The 23335-nt window shown below is 38.4% G+C and overlaps 1 protein-coding gene across 4 annotated transcripts in view; it reads right to left on the reverse strand.

The window, feature by feature from the left end:
* Positions 1–23335, reverse strand: part of micu3a (mitochondrial calcium uptake family, member 3a) — a 31754-nt gene that overhangs the window by 4720 nt on the left and 3699 nt on the right. The window contains exons 2-11 of one of the 4 annotated variants that reach the window (XM_044028651.1): positions 22909–23056; positions 21083–21114; positions 20549–20627; positions 17476–17523; positions 15478–15560; positions 14080–14151; positions 12017–12058; positions 9201–9296; positions 881–975; positions 597–768 (exon numbers count right to left, since the gene is read on the reverse strand). In XM_044028651.1, coding sequence (XP_043884586.1) covers positions 597–768; positions 881–975; positions 9201–9296; positions 12017–12058; positions 14080–14151; positions 15478–15560; positions 17476–17523; positions 20549–20627; positions 21083–21114; positions 22909–23056 — 867 coding nt within the window. The remainder of the gene's footprint in view (positions 1–596; positions 769–880; positions 976–9200; positions 9297–12016; positions 12059–14079; positions 14152–15477; positions 15561–17475; positions 17524–20548; positions 20628–21082; positions 21115–22908; positions 23057–23335) is intronic. The other 3 variants (XM_044028652.1, XM_044028653.1, XM_044028654.1) reach the window with 3 other exon arrangements.

Below are 23335 nucleotides of genomic sequence, written 5' to 3' on the forward strand. Positions count from 1 at the left end.
AAGGAAGATGGATAAAGATAAAGGACTGTGAAACTGTAAACTCATTTTAACGTCATCTGCATAATGCATTCTCCAAAAACAGACAAACAAACAATGTGGGATATACAAACAGGCTCACTGTTTTTAAAGTCCTTCACTTTGAGGTTTATGGATCTGGTAACTTTTAGAACAGCATAAAAAATGTACAGAGGCAAAGATACAAATACATATATATATAAAAATGAATATATATATATATATATTGTTGATTAAAAATAATAATGAAAAAGGTTAATTTAATCACTTAAATGTACAAAAGAATGTCTATTATCAGTGAATCAGCATAAAAACCTGTACAGAAAACACATCTAAAGAGATATATGAATAAAGATGTGTTAAATGTATATAGAACTGGTATAATGGTATATGTACAGTTCATTAAAAAAAGTAATATTCTAGTTTCTACTGCATACAATCATATGCAACCTTTTATATTATTATTATTATAATAACAATAATAATAATAATAATAATAATATCTTTCTTTCTTTGCTTTTGTCTTTCATTTGTATATTTTTATTCCCTGTGTTCATAAAAAAAAATTAAAAGAATTGTACCTTCTCATCAGGTATACAATGGCGGACATTCTCCAGGTAGGCGTTGATGTTCTCCACGTTGGTGAAGCGCAGCAGGATTTTGGCAAAGTCTTCTTCACTGATGGTGGTCATTCCTTTAGAGTAGGTTAGAAACTCGATTTCCAATACTTCTGTCTGGAGGTTATCCATAAATCTGAGGAGGAAACAAGCAGGGAAATGGGAGGGTGTGGGTTCTAATCAAATACTGATCAATGGAAGCATGTTTCTTTCTATTTCATGTCCAAAAAAAAAAATCCTTTTAGTACCTATAGAAGTCGTCAAAGGTGAGCTCTGCCTTCCCTTTCTTCCCAAAGAAATGGACCAGTAGTGTGGTGTCGATCGTAATAGTCTCATCTGTCCGCTATGAATCATCAGAGAAGGAGGAATAACAAGAGATTGATGAGTGACAAATTGATAAAGGATCAGTGATTGGAGGTGACGCAGAGGGCAGGATCCATCATCCATCCAACATGGCGACTGAGGTGCCAGGCGAGCAGGGAGCAGGTTACCACAGCCGATGAGCAACAACAACAACAAAGTTGTCAATCACATGAAACAGCTCCGACAAGCGGCATCATGACATCAACGTACCAGTCTAGGCAGCAATTACATTTAAACTCACCCTCTTCAGTCATATCAACTCGGGTAAAATGCAGTATGTGCAAACAAAAGGGAGAAGTCAAACGCTTCCGTCAACAGTCAGGATCATCTGCATTATCACTCTTTTCAGAAAGTCATAAAAGAAGGTGAGGAAAGCCAAATTTTCTCCATGCAGCCTAGACTGGTGAGGAGTGTTATTACAGCAGCGAGACACAGAGCAGGAGACAGGAGGAGTGCAACATGAAAAAACACACAGAGACATTATATAAAACAATCATGCTTTTAGTCACCGCAGAAAATATGTAGGAAAAAAGAGAGCGAAGGGAGGAGCGGGAGAAGAACTACGGCCGAGAGAGACAGACAGGTTCATGGATGACGTGAGCTGGCAGACATTCACAGAATACAATGAAGCCACCGCATCTCATGCATTTCTCTGCCAGTGCCGCACTGACACACCTGAACACAACCTGAAATCACAAAACCCACATACAGTAAGCACGAATGCAGAGAATGAGAGCCGATTCCACCTTTTTCCATCAACCGATGACAGTTCCTGTTGTTTAAATGTGTTTTTTTCATGACCCCCCATCTGACGTGCAGTCCTTGGGAAAGCATGTTGACTCAATTAAGCTGACATCTGAAGCCCAGGCAACAGGCTTTTTTTGTCCTGTTTATACTATCTGCTCATGTTTAAAGTGTTACACTAATGTAATCCCTTGTGATCAGTCAAAGCGTGTAATCCACAATTTTGCCCCCTTGTTGATCATCACTATCCTGTCTAGCTCAGAAAAAGGTGACTGTGCTTTTTGAGCACTTCTAGAAAAAAAAGTCAGCTGGCAAACATTATTTAAATTATTCTTCCCACCATGCCCTCCCCCGGCAAACCCCCCCACCCTCCCCAGTCCAATCCATGGCCATGCTGAGGAATATGCAGACATCAGATTGAGAGAAATCTCATGTCCTTCTAAAGGGGGGAGGGAGCATTTATGCCATTTCCATCAGCATCATCATAACTTTCATCATCGCCACAATGCCATTCGTGGTTCTACCTCAAGGGTATAATCCTAAAATCCAATGTGGGATGAGAAGAAAATATCAAACAGGATAACACAGGTTTACAAAAGAAAAGGGAAAGAACGTGTTCAAGTCAAGCTGTTACAGTTTTTGTGTAACAGTTGCAGGGATAATAACTGAGGGAAAACTGTGTTTATTAATGGATGATTTTGTCATGTAAAGATTGTTTAAAGGAAAATAGCTGTGTGTAAACTGTAGTGTCTATAATGGATAGTATCATATGACCAGTCAGTGGTTCTGCAGTCAAGCCAACATGATTCAAGGGTTTCACACACCGTGAGCACGCCGTGCTACAGTGACGGTGAATTTCAACACATTTAGAGCCAGAAGGGCTAAAACTGTACAATTGCTTACAAGACAGAAACTTGTTAAACACATCATCTGACGTCAAACTACTGTAAAAGGTCCATTAAGCAGTTTGCCACATCAGAGTAGGGCTGTGTGACAGAACTCATCAATAATATCTGGATATTTTTAAGCATTTTATGTCCTGACATATCATCTCTGTGTATCATCTCTATCAACTCATGAAAAGGTTTCTGCGTCTTACAGGACGGTAAAATAAAATAAAATATGAAATATCTGCATTCAAGCTGCTCATGATCTTATACATACATAAAATAAAAAAGTTGTTACCTTGAATTCTAGATGACATCAGGTGTATTTGTTTGGCCGTTTAACGTTAAATAAAGGATATTTACACGTGTAAGAATCAATGAAATTGCCTATACATTTCTACTGTATGAAATAATCAGGCTTAAATTGAGTTGTTAACTCAGAATTACTTTTAACGATCAATTAATCTGTTCATAATTAATCGATTGTCTTGTGTCTAAAAAAAGAAAGAAAATTGCCTTTTTTTCTTTTTCTTTATATTATCATTCAATAATGATACAATATCATTGCATTGCCCGGCCCTTCATCATATAAATTATTTTGGGTCCTAGCAAGCACAGCGACATTAAAGCTTGCTGTCAGACCACCAGCATCAGAGTGACCTCTCGCTTTCTGTCTGTTTGTGATTCACTTTGTCGTCTCGTCTTTCAGCCTCTGATTAGGGACAACGGAGGATTTGTTTCTTTCATTTAAACACAGACAAACTGAAACATTATGATTTTTGTGTCTCACTTATTTGAGGCTCTTTTAATTAAGCCTCTGATTATGGACAAACAGGACAAACACACTTTAATCTTTAAACTGACTCATAACTTATGCCTTTATGACACACAAGCTGTTCATAATATCCAGACAGTGTCCAGGTGGCGTGTCTTTGCCTCTCTTGCCTCCAGTAAGCATTTTTCTGTCTTTCTGTTTTTCTTTAAAGTTAATAACATTATCTTGTGTAGAATGCATGAATATGATTATATGACTCTGATCCTGAACCCCATTTTTATACTGGAACCAAAGAGAGATGAGTGAAGACTGGAGTTGCCCCTGAGGGAAAAACACTTTAGTAAATGTCATTTAACTGCTTTTTAACAGAGCAGGAAAAGATATCAACCCAACAATAGTGTGAATGTTCTTCAATCTGATTAAACTCATTTTGGTTAGAAATTACAACTTCCCTGTCAACAAAGATGTAAAAATAAGGGTTTCTAGCAATTCCCACTATTATAAAACGTGTAAAGGTGTCACATAGATAGGGCAGACATCGATTTAATTAATAATCACAAATGTAATTTCTTTTCAGAATGGTATCAGACCAGAATATTCATAATATAAGTATTTTTATTACGATCAGGCTATTATTCCTTTTATTTGTGTTCATGAAAACAAAGCGTATAATTTATTTGACCCTTATAACAATTTGTTATGGTTTTAATATGCATTTTGAAATGTTTAAGGCCTCCTGGCAAATGTAAATGTAAATGTAAAAATTCAACTAGACCAAAATCTGGTCTCCAGTTGTTTAGCAGCTAAATGCTTCATGTTATAAACAACCAACCAAGTTTATATTACACAGATGGCTGATTTAATTCATTGATTGAAATAAAAAAATATTATTTGTGGTTATTGTATAGTCATGGTAAGACTGGAATCTGTCCAAAGAGAAACTGGGGAAGAACTTTTCTTTCTTTTTTTCCTAGCTCACAATCAAGGTTTTTGAGCCCAATCATTTAAAAAAATAGTCACATTATCATTATTATTATTATTACTATTATTATTCATGAGCCCACATCAGTCATGAGCCCATGGGTAGACGTGATTCCAACCTGATCAAAACAAGCTTATCATTCCTGGAAGTGCAGTAGTGGCGGCGTGAGCTCATCATCCACATGAAGACGTAATGGTTACCACCACGCCCACAAGGCACGAGCCGACACCTGGTGTGTGCATGTTCCTATGTGTCTGTCTATGTGTGTGTACGTGTGCATGTGCGTGTGTACTTCAGCAGTCTTTGATCACGGAGTCAAAGGTAAAAACAGTCATTACACATGTAAACACTAAACAGTCTTCCTCATCCTCTCTATGTGTGAGTAATACTTCAGAGGAGGAGCTCATTGTCACTCTTCAGACTGACCGTCCTGGATAAAAACACCTGACCTGCTCCTTCTTTTTCTCCCTGCACCTCTCTTCTAACTTTATCTTCCATCTATCTCTCGTTGTTTTTCCTCTCCCTCTTTTATCACTCCTATATGCCCCCCCCACACTCGCCCTGCCCCTGATCTGATTACCCAGATTTCCTTTCTCCTCGTACCCGTCAGTACCTCCTTCACCTGACAAACATCGAGGTGATTAGATCTTTCCTTCCCTCCCTCCCTCTGAGCCTGTCAGTCAGTCCCTCCTTCTCCAGACAAAAGCAAAGAGGTACAATGGTGACTAATCTGTTGAGTAAACACATGTTTCTCTAAATACAACCTACTTCTTTCTTTTCCCCTAAATGGGCTTCCCAAACCACTCTCCCCCCCCCACGCACACTTTGTTCCTGAAAACATTTGTCCTCCCCGCTGACCTGTGTCCTCCGTGTCATCTTCTTTGGGCCTCTCTCACCTTTCTTGTTGTCTCTGTGATTTTATCTCTTCCTTTTTTCTTTACCCTGAGGTTTAATCCTGCTGTCATCCACTTGTCTTCATACAGTTCTGCTGTTTTATTTCCGCTTTTTTTTGACACACCATAAATCTAGTTGATGCTTCATGCATTTCGTAATCCCTCGTACTTTCAATGTCCCTGTTTTACTTGCCTTTATTTCCCGCCCTGTCTGTCTGATTCGTCCCTTCTGTCCGTCTGACGTGCCGGCGGATGAAAGGCTGCTCAGTGTAAATACAAGGTCAGCTCCATTACACTCCACTGTCATTACCTCCACCTCAGCTTCCGCTGCCACCACAGTGCACAGCCTGTCATTAGTCAGGTAGCATGCTAGCACCACGTTAGCTCTTATTAATCATTACCAAGGCTATTATAGTTAAGGAAAACTAACGAAAAAACATTTTTGTTAACTGAAATAAATAATAATAAGTAAAAAAATAGGGTTTAAAAAAACTAACTAAAAGTGAATTGTGCGTTTCCAAATCTAACTAAAACAAAGTCAAATTGTAGCGAAAATGTGCTTAGTGTTTGTTAACTAATTTCACACATAATCCTTTTGTGTGTTTATTTTTTCTCTGCCGGCAATTTTGAAAGGTTGTAGATAAGACACAATACTTATTATCACCTTTTTGAATCTTGCACCTGGCAAATACTCCATATTACAAAAAATTTAAACTAATAAAAACTATCAAACCCGCTCTAAAAACGAATTAAAATGACCTAATTTTAAAAAGACTAAATTAAATAAAAAGTAAAACTAATGAAAAATCCCAAACTATTATAATCTTGATCATTACCTACACCGTCGCCTCATATTTGACAAATCAGAAGTTGACATAAAAATAAGATCATTATTTAGATAAATAAATAGCCGGGACTGAAAATTCTTGTAAACTCTTGATTTTAGACATTTGTTTGCTCAAACTCATTGATTATTTGATATTCTATAAATTATATGTAAGGAATTTTGCAGAGATTAGGCATTACCATTAGTAAGGGCTCTATATCCCTATTTTGTGACATATAGATACTGATATCACAGCCAATATCAATATTTACTAATACAATATTGGTCTGATTAAGTTTTTTTCTCATCTGTCTCATGTTAAAAATATGTCCACATAGCACACATGATCACTTCATCCCTCACACTCTCTAGTCACATGACGTTGGTGGCAGACGTCTCTCCATACAGTCTGTGCTTAGTGAATCACTTATGTGATATTTTGGGGTTTTGGATTGTATCTGATTTTTTTTTATGAGGTCTGATCTTGTGATTTCAACCCATATAATTAACACTGAATCAGGTAATCCCTTGCAATTATAAGATACATAATGGCTAGACATGATAATCTGCAATATTACTAGGTGTGGGAATCGCCAGAGACACCGCAATACGATATTATCATGATATTTACAGTAGGTCGCGATACGCTATTATCACAAAATCGCAATATGCGGATTATTGCAATATTATCATAAAGTGTAACCATATATTGGGATTTTTTTCCAACTGCAAATCATGGGCACAAAGTAAACTTTGTCAGCATCTGTTTCATCCGATAAAATAAAATAAAGAATTCCTTCTATTCATCTACCTCCGGACCAATTTTGCAAGAGTCACCCAAAGAGCACTTGGCACCATCTAGTGGACTGAAATGTTTTTGTTTAATTGACAGATCGATACCTGGTGTCTCAAAAGCGATATTAATATCACCACACAAAATATCGCGATTTTTCCCCCCACCCCTAAATATTTCGCTGATAAACTCCTCACTTTTGCATGAACTGCCATCCTCACGTAAACATCAACCTTTTTTCCCCCCATCAGGTTCAGCTCTGCTCTGGGTTTATTGTTAATAAGCAAATGTTAGCTAACATGGGGAACATGATAAACATTAGACCTGCTAAACATCAGCACGTTAGTCAATGTGAGTGTGTTAGTAAGCTGAAAAAAGCCTTTGGTGCTAAAACACCGGGAAACACTGCAATGCTGACACACAGTCTCAGAGCCAGAAACTCCACTCCACTTTTCCTATTTTCATAATCAGATGAATGTGTGTAGAATGATATTTAAGAGATCTAATCTGCAGAAGCTTTACAGTTGATTAAAGGTATCATTAACCCTTTAACACCAAGTGTATCACAGACGACACGTTTGAGCAAGTGCACCTCACATTACCATAAATTCTGCAAATTCTTTCAATCAGTGTCTTTGTCACCAGAAAGGGAAAAAGTAGGAAAAACACCTGTACATGTTTTCCATTTTTTTGGCCTGTCTTTGGACATTGAGACAACGATCTTTTTTATTTTAAATATGTTTTATACTGAGTGGCTAACTGTCCAGAGTGTACCCAGCCTATAGCCTATATCGCCCTATATCAGCTGAGATTGGCACAGCCCCACCACGACGGATAAAGCAGTAGAAAATTTATAGATTAATGTTTTATACTGTTCAAATTTCAAATTTAACATGTACAACTACAGTGTTTTCTTTTAAATAAAACTTTGTTTTTCTTAATTTTAAATTGTTAATACGCTATTTTAACCTGCAGTAAATTGTAAATAATAATAATAACTATAATTATTAATATTTTAATAAGTATATATATAATATTTTATTAATAATATAATAATAACTGCAAGATAATTAAAGTAATTCTGGAAATTGGGCAAAAGCACTTACTCACAGGACCTTTTATGGCCCTTTTATGGTTAAAATAAGCAAAAAAAAAAAGTCCAGATGGATATTTTGAGGCTTATGTGTTAAAGGGTTAACTCTTTACGCCTCGTTCAGGTCGTCAGCAATTGCTCAAGTCTGTGATAAACAAACACTTTTGTTTGACTACTGGACTAAAAACGTAAGTTTTTTTGTATGTGCTCTGTAGTCAGCCGTCTTCCCTCATATATCATTAATATATACCAGCCTCTTAAAAACGTGTTGTGGAGTAACATGAGAAGGATCTCAACACCAAAGCTACAACACGGCACAGATAACAAGGCACAGAGACACATACAAAAGCAGAATGAAGACCAGAGACCAAAATGACAGAAGGCAGGTTGACAAACACAACAGGTCATTAGAATGTGTCTATCATTAAAGGAACATTAAGGGATCAATACTGTCACATCAGTGCACTACAGCAAAACAAACAGTTCAAATGTCTGGTGAAATATTAATAAGTGAGACAAATATGGTGAGAAATGATCTATACTGGTTTATCAGATGTGAGCAACTGACACAGTGAAATGGGATAGGATTGAAGACACTCAGATTACTGCAGATCCCATACAGATTCATAAAATGGGGGGGCTTTTTTCTGATGAATGTGTTTGACATACTGTCACTGAGCACAAATGTGAATGATGTACTGGGGGGTAATAATTAGATATGGTGAGGGATACAGGATAAAATAAGGTGGAGATAGAGAAGGATGCTGGAAAAGATTGTAGCATATAGAAAGAAAAAGAGTGGAAAGGTGGAAGATATAACAGGTGAGTCTACACAGAGAACAATCAGGTAATCAGGATCAAGCCAAACCAGAATGAAAGAGCGGAGTATACATTCTAACAATTAGCCCACATTGAGCAGCATTTCTGATTCTGTCTTTCAATGAATCCATGAACCACTGTGCATCTTACTGAACTTTGGTCCACATGAAAAGTGAAGCATACCGATTTTTACTTTGAAGATCTTGTTTTATTTATTTATTTATTTATTTATTTATTGCTGGTCTTATTCTGGCAAATGCTTGATGCAGCTGTATGACTCTGAGCCTGTGGGGACGACTGTAGGATCTGCACTAACTCGAGGGATCAGAGGATGAAGAGTGACAGATGATGAAAGGAGGGATCAAGGGACAGAGGACAGTTGGGTCTGTGTACCTCTGCCAGGTCAGAAAAGAGGACTTGACTGGCACTTCGCCTCAGAACGTCCCAGTAACTCCGTGCCACAAACTCCTGACTGTCTTTTTTTAGCACCTGTAGGAGCGGTCAAGCAGGGCCAGGGTCAGTTCACCTCCAACACAACAGGTTCACCACGTAAAATTCCTGCTACGTGTATATTTACTCTCTTACTTCCAACTAATGTAAACAGATTCAAGTAGATTTTTTTTTGTTTCAAAGAAAGCAATCAACATGTACATACATATGCATGAATGATGTCACACAAGGAGCATTCACAAGTGAAAATATATCTTTGGACTAATTGTGAACTTACAGATCGTCTATCACTATCACTGTCATTTCTAAAGATACAACGTCATTCAAAATCAGAATATTTGAATATAACCTAACACATTGAATTAATTTAGAAGGTAATTGCATATCTCTTTATACCATAAGGCAGTTAACTGCATCTGCCACATTACAAAAAAGAGCTTGCTCTCTCTCTCTCTCTCTCTCTCTCTCTCTCTCCTGACCACCCACCTTGTCCTTGTCTCTCCAGGGAGAATGAGGCAGCAGCCATTTTAACATGACCCTGCACCGCTCTTAACGTCACGGTGACAATGCAGCTATCCATCACTACTCTGACAGGGTGTGTGTGTGTGTGTGTGTGTGTGTGTTAGAGAGAGAGAGAGAGAGAGGGAGAGAGAGAGAGAGAGAGAAAGAGAGAGTGTGTCTTATGTGATCAGCATTGTACTGAATGTGTATTTGGGTTTCTCAATGATTTTGTTTTAGCTTCTTTTTTTTTCATTTCAACATAACTTATCTGCATTTTTATCTCAATAGATGAATAAATCTTTGAAAAAATGTAAGATCTACAGAAGACTATAGATCTAAGCACACAATTATAATGGACAGTGTCTGATTATATTTAAAGTCTCAATTCATTCTAAATCACATCACTCTCTTTTTGCCAGAGTCCATCTCTCCTGACCCCTTAAATCTATTACTCTTTTCTTGCCATCCCTCGCTCCATTCATACCCCCCTGGATCAATCACTGATCAGCTGACCTGACAGATGGACACCCTGTCTTTTTTTCCTCTCTTGCTCGCCCTTCCTCCCCCTCTCTCTCTCTCTCTCCTTCCATCCGTCCTTTCAAAGAGCCTGTGAGTACATTTTACCCACAACAGAGGATCAGGATGGACTGGGTGAACATTAAAGGGATAAGGTTTTTTAAAGTATGGATATATGAGGTACTAACACATTGCCAGCTTCACTGTGTGTGCACCCCCCACAGCGCTGATGGCACCCGGAACCAGCCTGGGATTCAAAAGCCCGCTCTCCAGTTCCTTTCCTGATGGAAAAGGCTGTTTAATGTTTAATAACAGCTTTTTTGTCTCGTTTTCGTTCAGTGAGGACTTTCAGTACCTGAGAAAACCACACTTCAAAAAACCTCAGCTATCACTTAAAGGGTTTTTAATGACCAGATCACATGACAGGGGCATTACACAGTCCTGCTATATCAGTCTGCCAGGGCACTCACACATTTGAGCACCATTTTACAATTGAAGATGGATGGGCCAAGTGTTGCTAAGGTTGCCAAACTGATGTAAAGATACAAATCAGCAAGTGTGTGAGGGGCTCCGCTAGTCGTTAAATGTGTGATCCCCAGTCTTTCATAAAAAAATCTGCTGAAACCAGCCAGTTAGTGTGAACTTCAAGTCTTTTCAAAATTACTAATGACCATGAAAGTTGAGTAGTGTTTTGACAGACATCTTTAGCTGTGCCACTCCCTCTCTCTACTGTGCCACTCTGTCACTGGAGAACTCACTTATGCATCAAAAAATACTGCTGTATACCTTGAAAGCAGTGAAAAAAAATAAAAAATACCATGATATACATGTTTGGTCATACTGCCCAGCACTAGATAAACATGATCTAGAGATTTGAACATTTCGTTTGGCAGCGACTGCATATGTGTGAGTGCAGCGCAATTGTGATTCACACCTACAAAAAAACTATATTATTCGGGGTATTTTGAAGTAGATGCCCTTGAAAATGTGAAACTGATCATAACATTCATTATTATATTGTGTATAAGTGTCTTGGAACAGTGACATACGCCATCTGTTAAATGAACCTTCAGGATCATATGTCTAATAATCCAGATGTCTACTTTCATTTTCTTCCTCTATCTCTTCTTTCTCACTACACCACCCTGATTTGCCAGAAACAACAAAATGCTTTTAATGAAAGCAATCCAGCATGTTGGGAATTCAGTTATTTGCATTTCTGCCTAATCTGGCAAAAGGTACAGGCTTTAAAAAAAAACAAAAAACGTCACCGCACCTGACTAGGCTTTAATTAGTGCCTTAATAAGTGAGATTTTTTGGTTCCTGTAGAATCTTAGTTAACCTGACAGAGGTGAGATATATTCACTTGTGTGTCTCCTAAGCTACGTGGAGTAACAAAAAAACAAGATAATATTCCTTTCAAATATATATCTTGATCAAACACAGATTTTTCATTGATCTAATGTTAAAAAATAAGGGTAAAAATGAACAAAAAACACACTCTAAATCAATCAAGCTGTCTACCATGACATTCCCATATGTGGTCACTGCCATATTTAACTTCTCCATTGCTGATTTATGAATAAATAGAGAAGTACACTGGCTTTTTTTCCCCCCTCTGTCACATAAATACACACTGTAAACACTGCAGGCAGAAATAAGTATTTCTGTTCAGCTCACTTTGTACAACATCTGAAGACAAGCAGAAAGGACACTGAGGGGTTATGGTTTTGAATACATACGCTGTTCATGGGAGCAACCTGATATCCATACAGCTGCATACTCTGACACACAGAGAGAGACATGAGGAAGAGAAAGAGCATGCAGCCAGTGAGGAGGAGTAGAGAGGAAAAAGAGGAGTAGAGAGGAGGAAGAGGAGAAAAGGTAAAAGACAAGTTAGTACATGCCAGGAAAGACGTTGTGTTATTTCCAGCACTTCTGTGATCACACTGGAGCACAACACACACTCTCTGAATTACGACACTGCACTTCTCAGAGATCGCTGCTGTCAAAGTATGTGTGTGGTGGATTAATGGATCGTTTCTCTCCTTCTACACTGTGTGTGATGCTTTCTTTAAATTAGATCTACTGTAACAACAACACATGGATAGATTTTCACCAAACCTTTGGAAATATTACGTGGGGGTTCAACAAAACTTTGGTCCAAGATATAATTGCAAACAATAGAGCTAAAAATAAAATCTAAAGCTGATACTTATGGATCAAAAATGTAATTCCCAGTACTTAATAATAACATTAATATGATGATAATAACAATATGTTTAAGCTGGCTCGATTCAGTGTTTCTCTATTGAAATCCACGTTTTATAGTTTCTAATGTCATTTATAAATTGTAATGATTTATGATTTCTTTTCTGCACAATACTTGGATAGGTTTATGTTTGTTTGTGTCTTTGTCACATCCAGCTTTGCTGGAGCTACGTCTGTCTTATTTATGGTTTTCAGTTTTGTCTGAAGTTTTGTACGTGTTTCCTGTTGTAGTTTGTGCACTAATGTCTTAGATTCACCTGTTCTCGTTTGTTTCCCGCCTCTAATCAGCGCCTGCCCCACCCTAATGTTTTCCACCTGTGCCCAATTGTCCTGTCTGTGTTGGACTGATTTAACTCTCTTTTGGGGTTTTGCATTTGAGTCCTTCCTCCTTGACCCAGTTTTGTGACACTTTTTTTATACATGAAAATAAAGAATATATACCTGACACAACAACTTAATCATTACATTACTATTAAGTCATACAATTGTGCCTTATTGAATGCATTTACCTTTGCTAATACAAATAAAATGCCATTGGGTGTATTCGGTTTTCACACATAGGCTACACTGTCCCTCTAATGCCTGACATTGCCAGTTATAATAATAAAACAATAATGTGGACATGCAGTGTTGTAAAGCAAGGCGATGGCCAGTGATGCTCCTACATGTCATTCACAGTTGTGCTGAGAAAAAACACACATTGTTATGAGAGTGTATCCTGTATAACAAAAAGACAATCGAGAGAACTGTCAGTGAACATTTAAGACAGGAGAAAATAAGGTGGTGCCAACAGCAGTTTCTATACAACAGTGTGCAGTCACACGAAGGGTTGATCGACTTCGAATAGCTGCTTACTTGGTGGATGATGTGTCACTAACTAACAAAAATATTAACTAACACAGCATTCAACTTCACCTTTAACAGCATTACACAGACTGATGGCAGCAGCAACGACACTGAACTTTGTGTTTGCATAAATTTGCAATTCATTGTTGTTTCACTGATAAGCGTTGTTCATGCTAAAATTAGTGGGTATACCTGGGAATTATGAACCCGGGTGAACAAGCTAAAAAAGGGTGACACACTCTGGTGCATTTTTATCCTGCTTCACCTGTGCATGGAACATGACGTCTAAAAATGTGCCAGAAACAAAACAAGTTGCAGGAAGAAGAAAAAAATAAAAGAAAAAGATAAACAAGAATGGAGCTCAGTGACAATGAAGCAGCCGTTACTGTTTTGTCTCTTTTAGTAACATTACTCACGAGTAAACCGCTTTAAGGCACTTGAAATGAAATGAAATGAAATGAAATGGAGGAAGATGAAATATATAAATAGCTACTGGCCCAAATTGTAATAAGTAAGGTTTGCTAAAAATATTCATGGTTAACAGCGATGTGAATTTGCATCACTGTCAAAAAGGAAGTGGAGCAGAAGGAAAACGAGAACAACAATAGCATTGAGCACAGTGACAGTTGTACGCTTTTGTAAACCCATCAATGCTAAAGTAAACACACAGCTTTACCTACTGTCTTACCAACTGTGCCGACTTTTCTGCATCTCCTTTCCTTCCTCTCTTCTCATTTTTCTTCCGGAAGATCTCCTGAAGCTGCAAGGAGAGAAACAACCAGGATCTCATTGACAGTTCAAAGTCAGATCTAAAGCTCTGTTTGAAGCTTAAAATGCTCACATACACAAACATTCACAGAGTTCACGGGGTCGTCCACTCGTTCAGGCTGGCCTATGATGTGATACAAGTGCTGCTCTTCTGACAAGATGACTGAGAGAGTGTTGGTTTTCCAGTTTTGGCAGTGGGAGACACTTATGTTCACAGATGTATATGTATAAATCAATTCTAAATCACACGCAGTAGGAAACTGCAGCTGTGGTATCAAGCAAGGAAGTGGTGGTTAATTTATGTCATTTTCAGCCAAGGAAAGTATCAAATGCAGCTTAAAAATTGCATTTTTTTGAACTACAGATTAAAGACAAATGTAAAATGCGGCACAAAACCACCATTGCTTAAATAAGCATTTTGTTTGCAAGAACATTTTAAAAAGTATGATTACAACAGAGCAACTGTGTCTTGTGTGTCTTTGAAGGGTTAAGTGGAATATTCCCTTTATTGGACCACATATGTCACTTGTTGGCAAAATCAGAGCCTTTTACTCAACCCTCAGTGTGGGAATTCTTTTTTTGCTCGCACACCTGTCCACTCCCGCAGGATTTTTCACCATTACCACCCACTCCCGCTGATCCACCATCATGCATGAGCCTCCACTGAGAGTCTGATCACTGCCCTCCTGTGGCACTGGTTTTGATCAAAAATCTGTGTGTCCCTTCCCACGTGGAAAAATGAGACATATGTAGCTCTACATGTAGGTTTTCTGCACTTTGATTACTCAAGCCACTTTTAAAAAGATGTGAACTCGTAAGTGCACATTGTTAATCTGCTTAAAACTTGGAAACATTTTAGGGAAGTGGGAAATAAAAATGTGGCTTCATTTTAACTCTCTGTTTTTCCTTTGTTAGTGTCTTCTCCCACACAGACATAAACAGACCAGATAAAAGGAATGTCAAACATCAGAGAAGCAAATTATCGGTGTTTTTAGGTCAAATTAAAACCAGAGAAAGCATTTATACATGTAAGAAAAGACAAGGTCATGTGAAGGTCAATACTCATATTTAGATAATAACAGTGACCACAGCCTATTGTGCCTGATGTAAATGTGTTTTAAAGCTTAATAAAACGAAACATTTCACCTACAAACTCATACTAATACAATTAATGCAAGATGAAATGAAGATGCTTTTCTCTTAAATCCACCATCGGCAAACACACCAATTATCAGTGGAAGTTAACATTTTAAAGTGAACGTGATAATATTAAGACGTAAATTAATCCGAGGATGGATTTTTTTAGTCAGCGACTCACCACCAAGAACTCCCTCTTGTCCACCATCTGGTTGCCGTCGGCATCAAACATATTGAAAGCAATCTTGAAACCAGCGTGGGGCTCTAGAGAACAGAGAGCAGAGCACATAGGGTGAGCGTGTGCATGTGCGCGTGAGGTAAAGGTAATTTGGAATCCAGAAATAGCACAGGGGCAACATAGGATAGACGGGATAGGAGGGACGTATGTAGATTAAGGACAGAGAGCTCAACAGCTCCCTTTAGAGTGGAGTTTAAATTAATAACATACATTAAATTGATTCGACAGAAACGATATATAAAGCCTCATCAGTTTCCTGATTAATGAGGTCATGGTTAATGGTTTCCCCTCCAACATACGGAGCTTCAGTAAACTGTGATTAAAGGCAGGGCTGAACGATTTTGAATAAATATCTAATTGCGATTATTTTGCGATATGATTCACGATATCAGAGGGAATCATCATTTTTTTACACAATTATTCTCATTTTCATTTGAGTGACATATTTAAAATGATGAGAGTGTAATATCTGTGCAGATCCGTGATGAACAAAGATAGTCTCTTCAGTCTGCAGAACATGATGTGTACAGGTCACGGCAATGTTTAATATAAAATGGTCATTTTTGACACATTTTGGCTTTCAAAAATATTGCACATTTGGCCGTATTGCAATTTTGATCAAATTTAGATCAATTGTTTAGCAGATTATCGTGTAGTTAACGTAGTGAATGCATGTTTTAAAAGATATAAGTGCACTGCAGATCAGAGAGACAGACCACAAGGGTTGAATAAATGTTCATTATTAGTTAAATTCTGATTTATTATTATTCCTTTGTTAGACTCTGTGAGAAGGAGGAACAGAAACTAAAAAGCGACGTATCAAACATATTATCCTCATAAATCAGCTGCTGGCTGCACTGATTTCTAAAGATCAGTGGATCTGCCATCGGCCATAGAAAGACCCACATCTGTCAAACTCTAATTGTGAATGTCATTTTTTGACAAAAGAGACAAAGATTTAAATTCCTGATTGTTGGGAAAGAAGACCAGACATAGTCAACAGTTGCGTTACAGATAAAGATATTTTAAAATGAGGGCTGTCAATTCTATTCATTAGCAAGACACAACTGTTTGTATGTCCATATCAACAATGCCAAGAAAGTTGCTTCACGAACTATGACTTTCAGATTAATAAGATTATTTCAAATCAACAGAAGTGCAATAAGCCCGAGGTGACACGACGTCTACTTCAGAAATGTTAATGCAACAGCATTTGCACTGCCTTCACTGTTTCACCCAGATTATGTACAGAGTTAGGGCCAGTCAGATGAATGTACCAGCCTGCAGAATCAACAAATATCAAAACTATTTATCATTGTGTCTCAGCAGCTGCAGCTTAATATGTCATTTTTCAGTTATTTATTTATTTTACTTTCTGTCAAAAAAAGAGTATTTTTCCCAAAGTCACATTGTGTTCCATGTTTCTTTAGTTACATCTGACACACACAACGACTCCTTCTCTCTCCCCTCTGACACACTCCTTGTATGAGACACTACACTCAAATAATGTGATTTTTTTGTCTAATTCAGACAGCCCTATTTAAAATGGAATGCAGTAATTACTCTTAAAGAGTAGGGGTATATTTCTACTTGATGAATCTCCAATGATCAGTTTTTCCTGACATTTCTGCCTGCATGTAAGTTTTGAAGGGTTTCAAGTTTTCAAGTGGAGCTCTTTTTTTTTTCCTTTTTTGTCTTTTCTCTCTGCATCTCCGTTAATTTCTTTCGTACCCTAAGGGAAAGGGAAAATCCACCAGTTCTGCGTCATAATTGTGTCTTGTTAAATTCTGGGTGGGCCTGGGTTTAGTTCACATCATGCACCTCAGCTCAGCTGAACTTTGTTCTTGAAAAAAAAAAAAATAGCATGTAGTGCATTACGGAAAAGCGAGGAAAAAGTGAAGAAGAAAGTGAAGGACATGTGGGGAGACTGCGTGGACTCACTTGTCAGGATGCAGAGCAGAAACAGGTACTCGGTGTAAGAGATGATTCCTAGTAATGACAAGCAAGACAGAGAGAGTTAAAGAAAGGTCACACATACACACACACAATGTTTACAGATGTTCAAAGACCATGGGCCTCTTGACACACACTCACACACACACACGCATAGTAACACACATAATCCTTCCTTTCATGAAGATAGCATCTTTAAATGTGTCTTCCTCAAGCTGAGCTGCCAACAGCCGTTTGGCCACACACCGTTTTTGGTTTTCTAAAACCCTGAGTGTCCAAAGTGAAGACACTGGCGGCAATGGGTGTGAGCGTGTGTTTGGATAAGCAAGTGAAAAATGTTTCAGGAGGTGATTCTTTCTTGCCTCGGGCCCATTTAGAAATCTCTATAGCTCCGTCTCATCTCTCTCTCCCTCTTTGTCGCCTTCTGTCTGATCACTCAGATAGTTCAGGGTGACTCGCTTGAGTGTTACGGGAGACTGCTTTCCCATGTGCGTGTTTATGTGTGTGTGTGTGTGTGTGAACACGACACTAGGTAGAAGCAGTGTGAGCCTTGTGCTTTCCTGATGCATGACTGCTTTGTGTAGAATTGAATTCTCTTGTCTTTGTGTAGCCCGAACTGAGCAAAGACCAGGAGAGACACTCTACTCGGGTTTCTACAATACATTCTGTGTTTACAATCATTAATGTACTACTGAATATAATGGTCTCTTTAACAGCTGTTGACAGCTGCTTAAAGATCCACTTCACAATGGATTTCACAGCAATTATGAATCGTCGGTCCTGCAAAAAAGGCGTTCACCTCAGGTTGAAGATAAAACATGAACACTTTATATAGTATATAAGATGTATAACATAAGAAAACAATATGTAAAGAACATGACATGATGGGTTTACATTTAGCATGAACTGTCAGTGTCTGTCATCCACAAAGTGAATACATCCAATGTGTCTGAAGCGAGGTAGAAACACGTAACCATAACTGACAACACACACATACACACACACGTACACACACAGTCAGTAATGCTGAGGCGATGCAGCATTCCTCTGTCTGACACACAGCTCTGTCATTCTCAGAAATCTGAAGCAATTCCAAGGACTTAAACTGTCCTCGCTCATCATGGCATGAATAGGAGAGCATGTTCAAACATAAGCACACACACACTCACACACACACACACGCTGCACTGGCTAATGTGGGAGTAACCAAAAGCTCAGAAAACACACACTCACACGTGTATATTACAGTACGATGACAAACTTTTTTGTTTCTCAGTTCATTCCTCCATCTTTTTTCCTCTCACTACACCTCTCCCTGTTTTACCTTTTCCCCTCCATATCACTCCATCACTCTCACATCTCATTCTTTTTGTTTTCTCTACCTCTGTCATATAAAAGGAACAGAGGGGATGCATCACAGAGGGCACCATATATTTAGCATCTCTCACTGTGTGTGTTTATGCGTGTGTAATTATCACTACAGGGACTCACTTCCGGACTGTTTAACTAGTGTGTTACACACTCCTGTAACAAATGCTTTAATTAGAGAGGGGGGGCTTTTCCTTGTCTCTCTTTTGTTCTTAATATTTTTGCTATTTTTCCTTAGTATGTTATGTGGAGAGGAGAAGAGAGGAAAGGAGAGGAGGAGAGGAGAGGAGAGGAGAGGAGAGGAGAGGAGAAGAGAGGAGAAGAGAGAAGAGGTTTATTTTTAGTTTTTTCAGCCGGTTGTTTGGCCAACCTCGGATTAGAGCCACCTACAGCGACACACACACACAAGCTCACAGGCACTGTTTAGTCACACATCAGTAAGTAAAGGTTCCACATACTCTTAAGAAAATTTACTGAAATCCTGTTATAATCTGACTGTTGCTTATTTACTCTGATAACAGTGTGTTTAAGAGTCTTTACGTGTGTAAGTGGATAAGAGTGTTTAAGGTGCCTTTGAACTACTAGTTAAGTTAGGGTAAATTTTGGCGTTAAGCAATTTCGTTGAAATGCTAAAGATCAAGGATTATATTGTTGATTAGTTTAGTTGACAGGCACCATGTACAGAACCAGGTCTATACCAGTCAGCTGAATAGCCATTGTGTTTGCCATTGTGGCATTTATGACATAAATACTGACCAGTAGTCCTCTTACAGACCAAAACAGAAAAAAAGCTGTGCAACCCTGTGTATGTGTTCTTGAATGTGTAGCTTTGTGAGGACCAAAGAAACGTATAAACCATAGGGAGTGAGGACATTTTGGGAAAGTGAGGACATTTTGGCTGGTCCTTACATCTTAAAAGGCTTTTTCAGGGTTAAAACCTGGTTGTAGGGTTAGGATTAGAATTGGGTTTAGGTTAAGGGTTAGGGTTAGAATTGGATTTGAGTTAAGGGCTAGGCATTTAGTTAAAGTCAGAGTATGGGGTGAGGAAATGAACTATGTAACATCCCTGGCTGAATAACAGTCTGGCTCCTTTACTGACTGTTCAGAATGCTTTATTGAAAATTTAATTCACTGCAAACAAACATGCCCTTAATTTATGCTGAACACACTGTAAGAGCTGGTGAAGAGACTAAAAATAAAAATAAAAATAAAAATAAATACAAAATTTGACTCACATGAACATGGGAATAATCTCTCTTAAACTCATATTTTGCCCTTTTAATACTATTTCAGACAAACCCTAATGGAGTTGCTAAATGTACAATATTTCCAATATGGGAATATTATTATGGTTCAAATCCACGTTTTTGTATGTCTTTTAATTTATTTTAGTTGTTTAAATACATTTTATCACCTCTTTTGAGCTATTATGCCCTTTATTTATTCTGTGTTTTATTTATTCTTCTGTACAGCACTTTGGTTGACTGTGTTTATTTTAAAGTGCTTTACAAATAAAGTTGGATTGGATTGGAAGGGATAGGCTTGGACATTTAGTTTGGATGGTCAAGGATAGGGTAAGAAGCTACACAATGCATTATGTCTATGATGTGTCCTCACTAAGATATGAAAACAAGTTTGTGTGTGTGAGAGAGAAAGAGCGCGCGAGAGAGAGAGAGAGTGTACTTTCTCTGACCTCGTTCTCTCAGATTGCGGAACAGTTTGGATGATCCTCTCCATACTGGTGGAGTGTCTGACAGGATCTTCTCCAGCTCCTGACACACATACAGAAGCACATACAAAATCACACACAGGTTCAGAAGTAGATACACTTCAAATAAGGAAAATGTTCACTTTCAAACATCAACTGATCATGTGGACAGACACACAACAGAAAATAGGGCAGCATGCCATAGGTGCCGGGCAAAAACAAGCAAAAAAAAACATTTATCTTTAAGTGGTATTTACTTCAAATAGGATTTCTGTGAACACGTGTGAAAAGAGACTACCAAAGAACATATTTTTGAATACAGCAACATTTCTTACACACTGACAGAAAATGATCGACCAAGCATACGTTACTACTTTTACAAAGTAATAAAAACAAAAATGATAGCAATATTTGGAGTCACACATTTTGGAGTACAAAGTCTGCGGCAGATGTGACATGCACCAGATGCCTGCAACATGGAGGAGCAGAAGAAAGAAACATTAGGACTGTGTCTCCTACCTGTTTGGTCAAGGACCTCCAGGGCCTCTTGTCTGCCAGGGAATAAGACAAAAGAGGATAGGAGAAGAAGAGAAAGAGGAGAAGAGTTTGGGTGGGCTAAGTCAGATAGCATCTGTATGATCTATAAATGGGCCTTAATGTGCCGGGTACAGTCACAACACACACGCACACCGACACACACACTATTTATACAGTGTCATCATCACAGGCCATTTATACTGTCTAAAGTACCCCTTGCTTGTCTTTGTAGAATGTGGAATGTCCCTGTAAAAGCATGCACTATTTTTGCTCCGTTTTATACAACAAAGTTCATCTAATTCAACTTCAAAGGGGGCATTAGAGGATTGCGCTTCAGAGAGAGAGCGTATGTGTGGCTGTATCGTGTGTCAGCGAGCCACACGAGATGTAAACACACACATACAGGTGCACAGTTTGCACGCAGTACAATCACAAGCCTTCTGAGGGATAGAATGATAGCCTTTTTGGATGGATGTTTGAGATAACCTCAACCTGTGAGGACATTTTAAACCGGCTTGTGTGTGTGTGTGTGTGTGTGTGTGTGTGTGTGTGTGTGTGTGAGTGAGAGAGAGATACTAACATTCACCTCAGACTAAACAATAGCGGTAAAGCCATCTGCTTTGAGGCTGGCTGGCAAGAACTAATCAGTTACGACTAGCAGTAGGTTGACAGTAACAGCAAAGACCTGCTTAAAACCAAGATTTTAACTACTTTTAAAACTTGCTTTCAGTCGAGAAGAACTATTATACTTCTCCCCCAACTGGAAAATCATATTCAGATCAGAGAAGGAGATTAATAAACTCCAACACAGCCACAGGTACATATTAAGACGGAAGAAATGATCAGTCAACAAATGTGGAAAAGAAAAGTATACAGTAGATGTTCAGTTGTTGGTATTCTGGCAGTCGCATCTTTAGCTGGTCTTAAAGGAATACACTGTATGTCAAATTGAAATTGCTTTCAACATTGATTGAAAGGGATAATATAGTTAACAATCTAGACATTTTCTACCTCAGGTTTAAGCTGTTGTAGAACTCAGTAAACTGTCTACATCAGTGCGATTCAATTACAAACTCACATGGGCCACATTTCCAAACCAAGACATTTAGCTGAGCCAGGCGCTTTCTGCGGCCAGTAAGCAGCAGATGATTTAAACCAGCACAAATATAGAAATTGAAATAGCCTTTATACATTTTTTTCCCCCTTTAAATTTGGTCTCATCTGACACGTCAGACCAAAAGTGCACAAAACAAACAATAAAGGAATGATGCCTGAACAGAATCTGAGAAAGGTCATTCTGTCCTCCCCACACTTCAAACTGAATAAGAACTAAAAAAAAAAAGTGCATAGTATTAGCTGTAACATTAGTTTCTTTTTGAAATAAGATAAATATGTATCATATGTGACCCCAGACACATCTCAAAGTGCATTTAACAGAAAACAGAAGAACTATCAATGCTGTTACAACTGGAGTGCTGCATTCATGGTCAGTTCTACTGTAAGAATTTACATAGGAATCTTTCAGGGACAATGAAATGTGCCAAATGTGGCCTATTTGAATAGGCTGGGTTTCTACAGCAACTCTAGCAGTAACACTACCTTACCGTACTGTAATAACATGTAATAGGGTAGCATTCATCTTATAATAGGGAGTAAATCATAGCATTATGCTATATTGAAGTAATAACATCTTATTCATAATGTAATTTCAAGTATGGTAATCATTTTGTGGTAAAAAAGAGAAAATATTACAGTGATACTGTTGGTTATGGACCAAGAAAATAAATTCTTGATTCTGTGATACGTACTCCGTGGTTCACTCATGGTGACAGACTCGATGAAGTTCTGCGGCGTCATGTACAGCTGGCCTTCGTACTCCACAGAGCTGAACATGCGGAAGCGATGCTCATGGGACGACATGTACACGTCTCCATCCTCAAAGTCAAATGGACGTGACTGCAGAGAGAGAGAGAGAGCGAGACAGAGAGAGAGGCCATGAGCAGAAGGCAAAGCCTGCATATTTTGCTTCTGGAACAGTGATGCACTTGACTTGACAGCCAGAGGATTTCATTTAAGTTATGTGAGCTTTTCCAGCTGTGACAGCTTTTTGTCTGCGATGACAGCGCACTGTGCCACTCATGCAGTCAGCTCAAATTGAAACAGTGTGTGCCTCTTCACTGCTTTTGAACCTCCATAATGAGGAGATCCATCCATTCTTTGCACCAACTCTTTCCA

This window comes from Solea senegalensis, linkage group LG6, assembly GCF_019176455.1.
Source record: "Solea senegalensis isolate Sse05_10M linkage group LG6, IFAPA_SoseM_1, whole genome shotgun sequence".
Classification (NCBI taxonomy): Eukaryota; Metazoa; Chordata; class Actinopteri; order Pleuronectiformes; family Soleidae; genus Solea; species Solea senegalensis.